At 44.3% G+C, this 16040-nt stretch overlaps 1 protein-coding gene across 4 annotated transcripts in view; it reads right to left on the minus strand.

The window, feature by feature from the left end:
- Window positions 1–10725, minus strand: part of ddr1 (discoidin domain receptor tyrosine kinase 1) — a 31978-nt gene extending 21253 nt beyond the window's left edge. For all 4 annotated transcript variants that reach the window (XM_083678805.1, XM_083678806.1, XM_083678804.1 and 1 more), the window contains exons 1-2: window positions 10372–10725; window positions 1–60 (exon numbers count right to left, since the gene is read on the minus strand). The exon at window positions 1–60 is cut by the window's left edge and continues 95 nt beyond it. In XM_083678805.1, the coding sequence (XP_083534931.1) occupies window positions 1–2 (2 nt within the window). In that variant the 5' untranslated portion in view covers window positions 3–60; window positions 10372–10725. The remainder of the gene's footprint in view (window positions 61–10371) is intronic.
- Window positions 10726–16040: the final 5315 nt, after the last annotated feature.

Genomic DNA, 16040 nt, shown 5'->3' on the forward strand with positions numbered 1-16040 from the left:
ATGGCAGCAGCGACACACCTGGTTACCTGTCCGGGGACACGCTGACGACCACAGGCATACCTATCAGAGAGAGAGAGAGAGAGAGAGAGAAAGAGAGAGAGGATTAGAGAGGTTACAGACGGCATGAAAGCCTGTTCTTCAGGGTGAAAGTCCCTGGATGGATTTCCATCTAAATGTCAGGTTCGGTCTCCACACAGTAGCTCTCCCTGTGAGTTAATGCTGAAGTCTTGTCCATTCCTGTTGAAATGAAACCTGATAAGCACCCAGTGAAATTGAACAAAATCCTCAGGCTTAGAGTGATGGGTGGGGAAATCACCTTCACACAGACACTTCAGTCTCAGGACTACAGAGCTCACTAGCTCAGTCAACAATTCTTTCAATCAACCAAGCCCATTGGATTTGGGTACCATGTCTCTCATCTCAAATTCTCATTTGTCACAGAACCCTTCACAAGGGAAACCCAGAACTAGGCCCAAACGATTTCCCCACTCTGCAAGCAGAGAGAGACAATAACAAAGAGAACATTGTTTTTGACACAGTGCCACCTGGTACACTGTCAGTCTCTGCCTTGTTTTTAAAAGGTTATACAATCAGGCAACTGAAGTCGGTATAATTAGCCAGCTGTATTATTCTCACCACAGTACATTCTATTCTTTCAGCATTTAGAAATGTCAATCATGTAATTTTCACCTCACTAATCACAAGTCCTCCTGCAGCCCTAATTGCCCTAAACATAGCACCTGAGACGCTGATGAGATAGAGACATAAATAGGTGGAGAGAGTGTGGGGAAAAGAGAGAAAGAAAGAATAATGAAGTTCGATAATGAGAGAAAGAGAGAGATGGATAAGAAAGGCAATGTAGCTATTGCAATTATGAGAACAGTTAAGTCTGTGCTTCAACCTAATTAAAGTCAATGGCGCTTCACCAGTAATAATAATAATAATAATAATAATAATAATAATAAATAAAAACAAGAACACAGCTGACGCTACAAAGGACAGGGACAAGGAACACAGCTAAAACTAATGGAAGGCCATCCTTAAGACTCTTAATAAGAGGACACTTTTTAAAAGAGTCTACAGTTTGTGGTGCCCTCAGGTGGTCTGGGAGTACATTCCAGAGGCAGGGGGCGGCCGAGCATAAAAGGTAAGGTATAGCAGCAGCTCGCTGAGGTATCGAGGGGTATTTCCATGGATGAACTGGAATGTCATCAAGAGGTTTTTGAAATCAATTCTGATCCAGACAGGGAGCGCAGTGCAGAGATGCCAGGATGGGGTCCTGTGTTCATGCTTACACTAAGAGGGACTGGAGCTGTGCATGCCCACAGAGACAAAGGAGCTTGTCCAGTAGCCCAAACTAAGGGGGGGGAGAGAAACCTAATGATGAAGGGGGTGAAGGGGGGGGGGGGGGAAGACAGCTGGTAGGGGAGAGGGGGAGAGGGCCAAGCCTGTGCTCTCTGCAGACTCTGTGTTGTGTTTCTGCTTCATCTCTGACTACACTGGCACAAACTGACAGCTGACACACAGCTGTTGTGACAGAGGAGGGGGAGCGAGGGAGGGAATGTTTGGGAAAAAAGTGAAGAGTGTTATAGGCATAGAGGATTGGAGATAAGGATGGAACGAGGGAGCAGTCCAGATGACACGGGTGTGTGTGTGTGTGGGGGGGGGGTGTTGATGAAGAGAGGGTGAATTATTGGCGTGTGTGTGTGTGTGTGTGTGTGTGTGTGTGTGTGTGTGTGTGTGTGTGTGTGTGTGGCACAGATTTCAGGGATAGCCAGCCAGTGCAGCTGTCCAGAACAAGGGACAGGCGCTAGGCAACAGATACATGGTGCAAGTGTTCGGCAGAGAGAGGGAGAGAGACAGACAGTTTGTTTTGAGAAAACATCCAGGCCTTCCCAACGAGTGAGAAACGGTGTGTATGCCAGATGACGCCATGTTGAAATATGGGGCTTACTGGATTACAGTAAACCTAAGCATGCAGAATCAGAGCTGAGAATCTCCGCTGGCCTGTTGACTATGTCAACAGTCCTACGGAATTGCCACGGTAACCACTCCTGACCGTAAATTAACTTGATCCCCAGACAGATACAACTTTTTAGCTGACACCAAACTAGCAGGGGGAGAAAAGGAATACACAAAACACCAGGTTCTGAAGTTTAGGGGTTAGAAAAGACAACAAAGTAAAGTCAAACGAACACTTGTAAAACCAACCGAAGTGCCCAAGAAGATTGTTGGAACCGTCAAGTGTTTTGGAACAGCTGTGGTTCTGGCTCAGTGGGAGAGGAGCCGCAGTGTTTTGGGAGAAGCGAGCCCACAGGCACAGTGTTTAACGATAGTATGTCCCTATCTAACTTCCATCTCCACTCCAGCAATTTGTATAGAGTAATCCAGAAGTGCTAATGAATAGTTATGAGCAGCTGTCTTTGTCCCACACAACAAAAACAGACAGAGAGAGAGTGAATGAGAGAGTGTGGAAGCATAAAGACTCTTGTGACAGTTCCTGAAGTATGCCTCTGAGAGTTAGGAAAATGAGCTTTCAAGTTGGCACTGAATGTATTTAATTTGTATCTTAAGTAGAATATAATTGTCTAATTGTCTAATTGTATAATTGAACAACAAGTCAACCACCGTTTCCAAACAATAAGCTTAGACACATACCACATACGTTGTTTTGAATTGGCATGCCAGTTCTACTCATTCTAATTCTTCAGAATGGGCTAAACTTGGGCTGATTGTAAACCATTTATATTACACCATGTTGTTGTCTTCATCGTGTGGAGTCCATGACCACTGCCAGAGGAAGAGAGAAAGAGAGAGAGCCAGAGAGAGGATATAGTAACTCTCCTCAGTCAGACATGAGTAATGTCCACTGGGGAGGCTGAGAGGAGTGAGCTCTTTGTTTTTGGATTTCCGTCAGACTGAGGGAGTCAGGCACCCCCATCCTGTGAGTCCTCGAGAGAAGGAAACACCTTTTAACCTTCACATCACTTCAAGTGTGCGATAGCATCAGTCGAGGAAACAAGGTACTTTAAGGCTGAGTCAAGGCAGACAAGGCACTCTTCCTGAGTGGGAGATGTTGGTCTTCAAGAGTGTATTTAGGGATGTTGTTAGCCAAATGCTGGTCCTGAGGGGCTGCTCTCTGAGAGAAGCTTTTCCATCATCCACAAAATATTTCCTTTACCAGGGGGCATTTTCTTCTCCTTCCTCAAAGTATTTCCTCTGGCCTTCCTTGAAGTTTTTTTAAACCATTCCCCCCAGTCCTGAGAGTTCTATCGGAGATGGTGACCCTCCCAGAGATCTACAATACAATAGAAACTACAATACCTGGGAGGTGGGGACCCTCCTCTAAGCCTAGGAGTGTGGTGCATTGCTTTTCAATACAGTCCTAATGTTCAAACGACAACACACTGTGTAGGAATGATGCCACCTGTCAGGAAACAAGGGGTGTGGTTGTGTGCTGAGCTGTTTTGTATCTCTAGATGGGTCAGTGAGTTGTCATGTGGTCATACAGTGTGTCAGCCACTTCATCAATACCAGGAAGAGACAGTCACGGCTTTGGAATCTGAGATGAGCTTGACAGGATGGTGGTGCAGGATGAGACAAGAGTGAAAGTGACATTTGACTTTTTTTAAATTTTCTAAGGGCAAAATAAGTTACAAAAACAGAAAGTGGTGGTAAAAACCAGATGATAAGTATAGGAGAAGTGAGTCACCTTTGAAAGAAGTGAGTGAAAAGAAAGACTGGTTTCCAGGAATAGTTTGGCTTTGGTTTTGTGTGGCATGACTCATTAGGACAGCTCTCTCCTTTCCAAAACGCACAATCAACACTTCACCTTCCACACAGGCAGGGCAGACATATACCACGCCAGACTGCCAACACCACAAACTTGCACCGTACACCAACACGGCTGTGAGCAAAGAATTCATAACCAACAGAAAAGATTTACATGATAAAGACCCAGGAATCAAGTGAGGCATGAGTGTAAAAAAAAAAAAAAAAAAAAAAAAAAAGATTATGAAGTTACGTTAAAGTAATGAAGTTAGATTCATTATATGCCGAAGGCCAAGTATAAGTCAATCATAAGGGAGTAAAACCTTCAGTAACTACAGTACGTTCCCCCTTTTCCCGGCCTCTTACTCAGTACTTCATACTTGGGAGCTGGTCAACTTGGCCCTCTCACTCCATAAGAGCTGCATTACTATGATTGCACATTCTGCAGCATGTCTACATACATACAGCAGCAGACAGAGACGAATGGAGATTGATTACCACAGGTTGTGTGGAGAAATGAAGCCTGGCCATCAACAGCAGCCATTAGTGAACATCAACACAAAACAATGAATGCATAACTGGACTAACTTAGTTTTTTGTTCAAGTTAGCATAAGGCCATTGAGCTACAGCTAGCCACTTCACTTGATCCTGGGAGTGGGCAAGTTGTCGGGTCTCCCGTTTGGTAACGGTAACATGCCAGTCTGGTTTTCACAGTGTCAAAGTCTTCTGTGTTCCCAAGGGAACGCTGGGTCTTACTCTCACTGCCAACGTGTTGTTTCGGTTCTCAGGGCTGATACATGTCGGTACAAGCAGGGGGAGCTGCCTCTGCTTGCTCTGGGCCTCTAATGGATGATTAGGCCTCTCTCACTCTCTCTCTCTCTCTCTCTCTCTCTCTCTCTCTCTCTCTCTCTCTCTCTCTCTCTCTCTCTCTCTCTCTCTCTCTCTCTCTCTCTCTCTCTCCCCTGTCTCAACTTATCTCAAGATGGGAACAAGTGCAGTCACAAGGATCTGAGGAGTCTTAAGAAGCTGTCAAGGCTCTTTCTGTCTCACGTCATAAACCTAGTTGTATTACAAACCATCTTTTTTCATTTGAACAGAGCACATTTGACCAGCAAAACCAGCAGGTTTGATTGAATACAGCGCTAAGTATAAGACTGTAGGTATAAGACGAGACTGTATAGTGTAAGAAACGTGTATATTACAAATCAGTAACAGCGTTGGCATGCTAATATGACACACTGGCAGCACAGTGCATATATATCAATGTTGCTAGTTTAACACTACCAAGTGGACTTCTGAGGGCTGTGTTAAGGGTGTAGTGTGACAGGGAATGCCTCAGGCCGACTCCCTGAACTCAATTTACACTGTCTCACCACCACCTGTCAGAGGACAAGTGAGAAAAAGAGGGTTTGGGGGGAGAGAAAGGAGAAGTATGTGGCAGGACTGTGCTACTCTCACAATGGGCAGAGAGAAAACGGACTGCTGGTCCACAACAGAGGGGAAAAGGGGGAGAAAGGGGGGTGAAGAGGGGCCTTCCATATTTAGAAGTCTGACTCAGAAATATAGAGTGAACGTTAGACAAAGACAGGGCCTTGGCAGCAGGAGGGTGAGAATTATTCATCCAATGACTCGCTATTGAAATGGAGAGGGGGGAAAGGGAATAGGGAGGGGGGATAGCTTGGAGAGAAAGAGAGCAGGTCGAACCGGAATGTGTTCTGCGAGGCTCAGCGTTTTGAATCGGAGTGAGAAAAACAGACTTTCTCCTTCTCACAGGGCTACTTCTCCTGTTCATCAAGACTAATAAATGACCACTGAGGAGGACACTTAAGACACCCCTGGGCTGTGTAATGTCAGTCCAGACCAGACACACACACACACACACACACAGAGTTCTTGATGACCTGATTAACGTAGTCTGGCACTAGCTGAAACTCTAGCCGACACACACACAAACACACACAAACACACACTCACACACACACACACCCTTCATCATTGTTACAACCCCCAGGCATCGGCTGATCCCTCTTGCTTTGTGAAAAAAGGCCTCCTAAAAAGACCTAAATTATACTTCACACAGCAGCTTCCTGGTCCTAATGTGCCCCTCCAAAACCCTGGAAGGGAAAGTGTGACGGCCACCCTCACAACATGGATGTCGTTACAGGGAACATTCATTGAGGTGAAACGAAGACTTATTAAAAAAGCAAGCTTTGATGTTGAACATTGCAGTTTCTTTTCAAAAGATTTCAAGACCTTTCAAAGTCTGCCGGAAGCTACCAGTAATTATTGGAGGGATACTGCACCACAAGAATCTGTGTGTGTGTGTTAGCAACTAAAGCAAAAACACTGAGGTGTGAAAAACAGTAGAGAGTGAGGGAGCTCATTATTTGGGGTTTTACTGAGGTGGAGGTTTCCATTTTACATCGTACTATAGGCTGAGCTCACAGATAACCCACTGTGAGACTGCAGAGAGACAGTTGCTAGGGCACAGAGTCTGACCATGCAAAACAAATCGAGTGAATTATGTATATAAAATGAGTCCTTGACATTTTATTTCCACTTAAATAACACCATTACAATACCTCTACACCACAACAATATGACCAGGGTATTCAAAGTAGCCCATTGTGTTTTCTGTGTTCTGTTCAAGGCATAATAATACAATACAATACAAGGACACAATAGGTCAATGTTGAACTAAACACAACATACAACATCATAACTAAGCTAATACACAGTACCAAAGTAACTATCATAGTAATACACTGTAGGCCTATATAGTAATAAACTGTATGCATATATACTGTATCGAAATGCCTTTAGGGCACAAATACTCATTAAAATCACCAAAATGAACAACCTAAATACACTACTCTTCAGCTGCATATACTGAGGAATTTCAGTGCACTCTTATGCTAGCATGATATGGCGGTGGAGGCATGAGAGATCACCACATAAGATATACTGACAGATTCATTCAAACATGTCAGCCTTGGCCAACAGTTTGCTCATAGCAACACTATCTATCTAGTCTCCCTCTGAGGGAGAATAAACAGATAGATTAATGGACGCAAGGGAGGGTGGGAGGAGGGGCGGGGTGGATGATTAAGAGGTGGGCGATGGGAGGATGCCGGAAAGATGGATGAATGATCTAGGGTTGCTTCAAAGCAGCCAAAGAGGGAATGGAGAGGGAGGGAGTTATGGAAGATGAAGAGGAAGATAAGGAGAGAGATATTGCCGGAATGATCAATTACAGCATCAAAGGTATGTTGGATGGGAGGGGGGAATGGAAGGCTAGCGGGATGGGGTTGGGGTGGGATCTAGAGGAGGGAAGGAGATGGAGATCAAATAGGGCTCAAGATCTGTCAGATCTGTCCATTATGCAATGAGTTTCTCTCTCTCTGTCCGTCCCTCTTTGACAGTCATCTCTAGAACAGAGTGCATGAGAGACAAGTCAAACAAATTGGATTGAGACGTCTGGCTGTCTAGACCGAAGGGAAATTCGTTAAGGACGAGAGATAAACGATTTACCAACCAATCCCTCGTTGGGTAGCATTACCCTTAAAAGGCTACTTTGTCTTAGCTTGTGGAAGCAACCGTGTCCTTGGACTTATTGAATTCTTCTGTTGATCTTGAGGTTCCTTCTCCTGTCTGTCGGGAACCAATTAGTTCAGAACCCAGTACTATGGATAACTGGTGCCCTGCACTCCATTAAAAGGCTCAGTTGGTTTAAATCTGAGATGACAGATTGTGAAAAATTTCTTGCATACTGCTTGCTCGCAAGTTTTCAATCTCAGTCAATGGTAGACCACAATATTGGCTTCAGAAGTACATTTGCATACAGAGGTGAAAGTATATTTTTCTCTTTTGGATGACGTCTTACATTCCTGAACACACCTGAAGGAGGTGTAGAAGTGCAAGTGCAAAAATGCAAAATAACACCTGAGACAGAGTGCAATGCTGTTCTAAACAATGAGGTCAATGATTAACCAGTGTATCTGTACTGGAGACTGAACCATAATGATTTACAAAAAGTGCAAAGTAACACCTTTGTACTCCTTTTTAACATACTGGAGTGTGAGCAGATACAATTAGCTTCTCCTTTATTCATTTTACAATACATACTGTAACACATAAAACATGCAATTCCATGGAAAATACATTGCTTTGTGTGATTACAAGTACAACAATGTCATTAACATGTTAATGTTAATGTGAAACTAAATTGGGCCAGTCTCCTTTCAAAGCAACTTAATCATCGTTATATGTAGACTTATCTGCAGTTACCATGGACAAATAAGTAATTACATTCTAATTACCAAAAGAGTTGCTGTAATCTCACTATAGAGTATAGGACTGCAGTAGCTAAATTAAGTGCTTTTAATAATTAATTTTTCATTATGCCTTGACTGTCAAGAAAATCCCCTGAAAAACCCCAGTGAGCACAGCTTTCAAATCTAAACAACAAACAATTGTAATGATATTAGTTATCATATCCCTTTTGTTGATCATTAATGATCTGTTCTAGAGATAGTTAGCCACACCGCTTCATTCCTTCATACAATTTAAATGTCTCCAATAGATCTCTCACTGATAAACTGCACCATCCCTCAGGCAGCATGCAGATACAACCACACAGACAACCTCTATTACCACGTGGATGCTCACCTTCCTGCCCACTTTAACTGAAATACTAAACAACTCAAATCAGAACAAGAGATTCTCGTTTGTGTGTGTGGTATACTCACATGTTGAAGTTCTACGTATCAAAGTATACAGTATCAATCACTTCTCTTTGTTTCCTCTCAACAGCTGATAAAACCCAGCTATAAAAGGCCAATCTTCCTCATGGGATGTGCTGGTAGAATTAGCATCCAAAATTCACATTAGACAGAGATACAACAGATCTGTGCTTCCCAGAGGGACTCTCTGTCAACACAACACTCCTCCTCACTTGATGCCACTGCTGCAACAGAGGAGGAGATAGAAGCAGAAGGGCCCTTTATTGCCTTTTTATCTATTCACAAAACTACAGCAAGCTAAACCAACCCCCCACTCAGCAATGCCACTACCCCCCTGAGCAGTACGACCAACCCCCTGGACAGAACCATGAGCGACCCCCCCCGCCAACCCTAACCTTAACCCGCCCCCCATTAAGCACTATTACCCCCCAATGTAGCATTTAAACCCCCTAGGCAAGAAACCCCCCCACCCGCTCTCCACAATCATCCCCTAACCCTAGTGTTTATTCTGTGGCTCCATCTATGGTCCGCTTCAAACACAAAGGCACAGACACACAAACCCATAAACACACACACAAACACACACACACACACACACAGCAACATCATGTTCTCCTGAATTAATCCTATCTTCCTCTGAAAAAAAGAGGATCGTCCATCCACCATAACATGATGCATTCATTATCACCATCCCCATACAGATGATACTTGGGGGGCAAACACAAATGTTTCTCCCTCATCCTCCTCCTCTACATGTGTTTCTTTTGAAAACCCTGGGCTTTAGTGCCTGGCTGTGTCCCAAAGGATGCACATGTTTTCTATGCAAACATGTTTCTTTTTTCTGGCATTACTTCTGGTTGTTTTTAGTGTTTCTTCTAGTGACTGATTGCACTCCAGTGGTGTATTCCACAAGGATGAAACTCGAGCTTTTCCGCCTTGTTTCAGGTCACCTGCCGCGCGGTGAGGTCAGGGGGTTAATAACTCCAGTGTTCCATCTCGGTGTGACAATGGCCACCTGGACGCTATGAGGTAATCGTAAACATTGGACATTTTATTGACCCATTTATTTTGCGTCAAGGACCACTGCGCCTTTAAAGCTTTAGTGTTCGGCATCTGTAGAATTTATTGTGTTTAAACCAACCGAGGTTTGTGAGTGTTTTCCTCTAACAGACTACTTGGGCAATTAAGCAGGCCTAAGTGAACAATGGCACTAAGAGGTTATTTATCATGATATTGATGATATTGTGATATTGTGGTAGAGTAAAGTAAGCCTAGGCTGGGCCATTATGTTTCATCATAACATTAGCTATGCCAGTTATCTTAGAAGAGTCGAACAAGTTTAAGTGTATTAAGAATAAGAAATGTATATATTCTGACCTACTATGTCGGGTAATTAGACTCTGACACTGTGACAGTATACGTAGTGAATGATACAATGTAACCAATATAGCTGGGACTTGGTACTTGGAAGTGAATGATACAATGTAACATTGTAACTTTATAGTTACAGAGTGATACAATGTATCTAACAGCCACACAAACAAGCAGACGCAACGTTACACCTCACTATGCGCTTCCCAAGAGCCGTGGCTGGTGTCCAAGCCAGCCTTCCCCGGCTGACATCGAGACTCTTTGACGCCAATCGACAGAGTGAGAGTCAGACAGACTGACATAAGCCTACAAATACCCATTCACAGACAAATGGACAAAAATAAATCATGTTCCGAGACACATCACTACGAACAGTCTGCATGAGTGAGCGGTGATTTGGCATTTGCATTACTATTGACAGTTATAGGCAACTAAGATATGTAACCTCACAATGCAGCACCATTAGATGTCGTTGTCACTACTCACCTAAAAGTCAAAGAGAACTGTGCAAACCTTGACACCAACTCCAACTTCTAAAATGACTTTATGCTCGTGAATATCCGTGCGCTATGTTTCCAACTGTCCTCCAAATTAGGCTATTCGGCTACACGGGTACAATCCAAAGCTGCCTACATTTGTTGCGCGGCGCGTTCGACCTTTGACAAACTCTGAAAACAATAAAATATTCGACACAGAACGTCCAAAAACAATTACTTCTATATCTTACACTTGTCAGGCTTAAAATAAAAAGCTTGTCCTCACACTGAGAATAGAGGAAGATTGGAAAACCGTTAACATAAAATTTCTGTGCGTCGATTCCTTTATCTCTGTGCCCGGCTTCGATCTTCGACTTCGCACACGAGCGCCTTGCCCCAACCTCAGCCGCAAGACCAGAAAACGCCACCAGGTGCTCATTTACATAACTGCACTGGCTGTGTCCAATCACAATGTCGAGCCAGGTGCTTGTTTAAATATTATACTAGGTAACCCGCCAATCAGAACTTCCATTGGGTGGGGCCCGTGACCCGACAACAGTGCTGTAAATGAAATGTGATGTGAGCCCCCTGGGAGAAAATGATTTGTATTTGTTACAGGAATTGAGAGAGTTTTGGAATATGAAATATAACATACAGTGGAAAGAAGTAGCCTAGAGGTATTGTTACCTAACATCTCGTTAACCCCTTGCTTGTAACAAAGTGTACCTTTCCTGCTTTGTAACTCTATCATGGCTTTCAGAATATCACACACTTCATTCTATGATATCAAAAGCAACACTTTATCTGTCCACACTTCATTCATCCACTCACCATTGCTTTTGCCAAGACCATCTACATAGGATTCTCTCTCTTTGTATTTACCTCAAAAGCAAACATTATTACAGAGTTTGCTTCTGTAACTGTATACTATTACACCCCTGAGCTATAATGACTGTGATTGAAGGGTTCACACTAAAACACAGTACTTTGGACTCTAACAGTTGTGAAAATGGGATCCTTTGGAGAGACAGAAGCACACAGAGGAAGATATAAACAGAAAAAGAGAAATAAGTCATGTTCACAACTCACACAGTTGAAACATACAACAATCACTGATTATTGTGCTGAAAAGGGGAGAAATGAAGCCAACAACTGTCAGAAATGCAGCTGTTCAGTGCATGAAAATTAGTTGAGGACACAAAGAGGCAGAGAGGGAGAGTATTCTGCAGCTATGTGTCAGCACTTGCCCGTGTCTCGCGGCAAAGAGAGAAACTTTAGCTGGCACTCAATCAGCAGTGTGGGACAATAAAGGTCATTAGCAAACACAGTGCCCCTCCTTAGGTAAACAGGGTCACTGAACCACCGATACGCTCTGTCTGCCTGTGTCCTGCAGCTTGGCTTCACCACAAAGTTTCACTGTGTGTGTGTGTGTGTGTGTGTGTGTGTGTGTGTGTGTGTGTGTGTGTGTGTGTGTGTGTGTGTATGTGAAACAAGCAGTAATACATAACTGTACCTACAAAACATCAATAAATCATTGTACTACGTAGATACACAAATATACACTTCTCACTCACATTTGACTTACTCTCTCTCTATCCCTCTCTCTCTCTCTCCCTCTTCCTCTCTCTCTCCCTCTTTGTCCTCATGAATAGTAAAGCTTGAGTTTCATTTGGCATAGACAGGCCCTGCATATCATTAACATTCTATCACCAGCTTTCAATTCATGCTAAACCCAAGTCTGCATCCAAATTCCTCTCTCTCTCTCTCTCTCTCTCTCTCTCTCCATGTTTAATGATTAAGCTTTCCTTCCACAAATCCAAGTGTTTCATATAAAGCACTTTGTAGCTGCACTCATGAACTGGGTCCCCCTCTGCTCTTTTAATCAATATAGTCACTTCACTGACATGATTTATGTATGTTCACTGGTTGCTGCGTTTGTTTCATATACTCTAGGCCTACTCACAGCATCTTACCGTGACCACAAAAGAGTCTTTGATTTCTTTTTACTGGAGGGGCAAATGATGATCAAGCCTTGGCATTCTGGAACTGATCAAACCTCTAACAATGTTCAACTGAAAATGTTACGAAGGTGAAAGAACCTCAAGCTGATGTGTGACAGTCATCACATATTAGGTGCTGCATGTCCCTCAAGCTTATCTTCTCTTCGTCTTTACTTTTCTTTCTATAACAACATAAAGGTTTTTATGATGTTCTCCTTTGCTAGTGGCTCTCCTTGGTTCCCCCGCGCTGTTAGTCTCTTTTCTGGGCTCCTCCTCCAGCCGGCTAAGCTTTGTTGGTTGTCGGGGCAACTGCAAACCCCCTCCAAATGTCATGACCTCCATTATTGCCATTCTTTGTCGCAGCCTTCTCTCCCTCTTTTTGTCTCTCTTTACCTCTCTCTATCTTTCTGACATTATTCGTTGCTCCTCTAACAAAATGACCTCATGTTTCCATACCATCTTGGTGTGTTGTCACCTCACCTCCTTCTCCTCCCCCCACACCAGATTCTCTCGCTTATTTGAGTCAAAACCAGTGGAGCATAAAAAGCAGGTCTGATCCTGTGAGGAATTCACTGAGAGAAGCGGAGAGAGTTTGTGTGTGTAATAGAGAGAGAGAGAGAGAGAGAGAGAGAGAGAGAGAGAGAGAGAGAGAGAGAGCAGAGAAGTTCAAGTTGTAGAATGATGATGAGTCCGAAAGGGAAAGAAAGGTAAGGAGGCTTCAGAGAGCAGAAAGAATAGATGTCACCAGAGAACATCACTAGAAAGAGCAGAGAAAAAAGTATGCTTTTAAATGGGACATTTTTCCTTAATTGATAGTATATGTCAGCTGAAAGAAAGTCTTTTCAGAGAGGAAATTGGGTACAAAATAAGAATGTGTCTTATTAATTTGTACTTTTAATCCAAACTTTCTTCAAGAGATCAATCAATTCTTGAGAGTTGACAGTGATGCATAATTAATCAACCTGAATTTATGCTATCAATTTATTGCCTCTTTGACTTCGGTCTATGAATTTAAATTAGAACCGAAAGTGTCTCTCTCAAAGGAATTTAAGACAAAAGACACATACACACACACACGCACACACACACACACACACACACACACACACACACACACACACACACATATCCCCCACCCGCCCCCTGTCATGGTTTGACAGCTGTAAAGGGGTCCAGGATTCTGACAACACAGATCAGTTCCAGAATGCCAAGACTTCAGAATGTTGGGAACCGGCATAAACTCACATTCCAGGCATTCAGCCCTCTGAAACATCTTCTCTCTCTCTCTCTCTCTCTCTCTCTCTCTCTCTCCTTGGTCATAAATATATGAATCCTGTGAATTTCTCAAATTATCAATTGCTGCCTGTTGAAAGCACAGACTGACTGTACAGTAGTATTGACGTCCGACTGTTTCCTCCCTCCCCTCCTTTCAAGGGCTCCCAACTCTCAGTTCTTGAATCCCTTCAATGTCACCTCTGAAATGGAGAGTTTTCAGCATTACTATGGAGCGTGTGTGTGTGTATGTGTGTGTGTGTGTGTGTGTGTGTGTGTGTGTGTGTGTGTGTTTGTAAGTGTGAGTGTGCATGTGCGTGTGTGCGTGTGTGCGTGTGGGCGTACGTGCGTCTGTTTACTATGACTTGTCTGTGCTTTGTCAGTATCAGTGTCATAGGCCTGGGGGTGGGTGATACCTGATTGGTCCCTGGAGAGGCTCTGGGTACCGTGGAGGTGTCAGGGGTCGCTGGGTCAGTGTCTGCCCCGGGGGGAGGTTCCTGGGTGGGGGTCACAGTGGGCGGCATGGGCCCTTGAGCTTTCTTTTGGGTGTTCGGTGGGAAAAAATGTGGCAGACACCTCTCACTCTGCCCACAGCACTCTGTGACCTGGCCCTTGTTCTCCACCCTGAATATTCCGTGAGTGTGTATGTGTTAGCAGAGAGTGCACAATTAATGCCAGTTCTTTTTTATTTTTTTTTAAACATTTATTTATTATGGATTTTGTTCATTTAACAAACAGAGAACAATACAAAACAGCACATATATAATGAAACAGAAAAAAAACTAAAGAGGGACTTGCAATAAGACATAGTAGGTATAGCATCTAGTGGTTTGCACTCACACAATAATGCCAGTTCTGAGTGCTGGTGTTTAAAGAGGGATGGCATGGTCCATCTTGTAAAAAAGCACTTAGGGAGCATATAACTTTGAGCAAATGAATCTAGCTTTCTATGAAGAGGTTTGACACCATTCTCTCTATCACTACCAACGTATGTCTCTTGTTGATTCTGCTCTTGGATCAGTGTTGCAGTGGCCCAGGCATTGTGTGGGTTGTGTGTTGCGCTGTGGGGTGTTAGAGAGATATGGGGTGGGTGTGAGGGAGCTTAACAGCGAGGGGCATGGGGGCAATAGGCGGGCGTTCCAGATGACCCCTCACACACTGAGGAGGTCTCAGGGGACCTGCTCAGCTGTACCCTGCACTTGTGTCTCCTCTTCCTTTTGGCTGGGAGTGGGGTGGGGGTGGGGGGCAGACTTCTTTTGGGTGTCGTGTTACCCCCTCTCAGAAATCCCCCGCTATTCTTTCATCACACACACACACACACACACACACACACACACACACACACACACACAGACACACACACACAGACACACACCCCCCACACACACTCACAAAAACACACATCCCTCAGCTCAGTGAGGGGGACTGCTGCTGTCGCTATGGCATTTGGGCGGCTCTCCCACAACTGTCGCCCCCTGTTCAAACTGTCACTCCAACCCCTCTTGGGTTTCGCTTCCTTTTTTCCGCCTTCCTTCCTCCCTCCCTCCCTCACTCCTTCTCCGCTCCTGCCCTGACTGCCCTGAATGAAAATGTCCCTTCTTTCTTCTCCTCTCTCTGTTCCACTAACAATAGCCCTTTGGGAATTACTCCATAATCACCATCGGATGTGCCCTAATTCACTTTGTCTGGTCCTGGAACCATTGTCTTCACCAATTACATGTCCTTTAATTTATCCAGTCAGTTGAGACCGAACCACCACCCTATTTCCACTTACATCATCTCCAACAGTAGCTCAGTCATCGACTGTCTATCTCAAACGTACCAACTATCTTGCTCGTCTGCAAGGGGGCTGTTTGCGAACATGGTTGGACTCCCGAATCCGAACTACCTGAAAATTGAATGTTCCAATTTCACCAACCAGGGAAACAAGGAATGTGATTAGTCATTCAAGTGATTTTGAGCCCTCTGCCTGAGGGTTCTATCTCCATGGTTACCAAAGTCCAATCCCCGCTCCGCCACTGTGCTCGACTTGTTTCTAAACTCTCCCTCTCGCCCTTTTAAAGTTAGACAGACTGTTGCTGGCCTAGCTCTTCCTCCCCAGTGAGAGTGAATGTTTGTTGCTGATCGGAGGGGTGGAGGGGTGGAGGGGTGGGGGGGTGGAGGGGTGGAGGGGTGGGGGGCCGGTGGGGGGCCGGTGGGGGTAGGGGCGGTTCAGAAGGGTGCGAATGAGTGCCATTGCAATGCGGTGAGAGACGAGGCTATAAATACCTATTGACACATGGACTCCAACTCACAAACAGGGTCACAGACAAACACACACACCGCCAATGACCGAAGGGGACTTATTCAAGCACCGACACACACACACACACACACACACACACACACACACACACACACACACACA

This window comes from Argentina silus (assembly GCF_951799395.1).
Source record: "Argentina silus genome assembly, chromosome: 10".
NCBI classification, from domain to species: domain Eukaryota; kingdom Metazoa; phylum Chordata; class Actinopteri; order Argentiniformes; family Argentinidae; genus Argentina; species Argentina silus.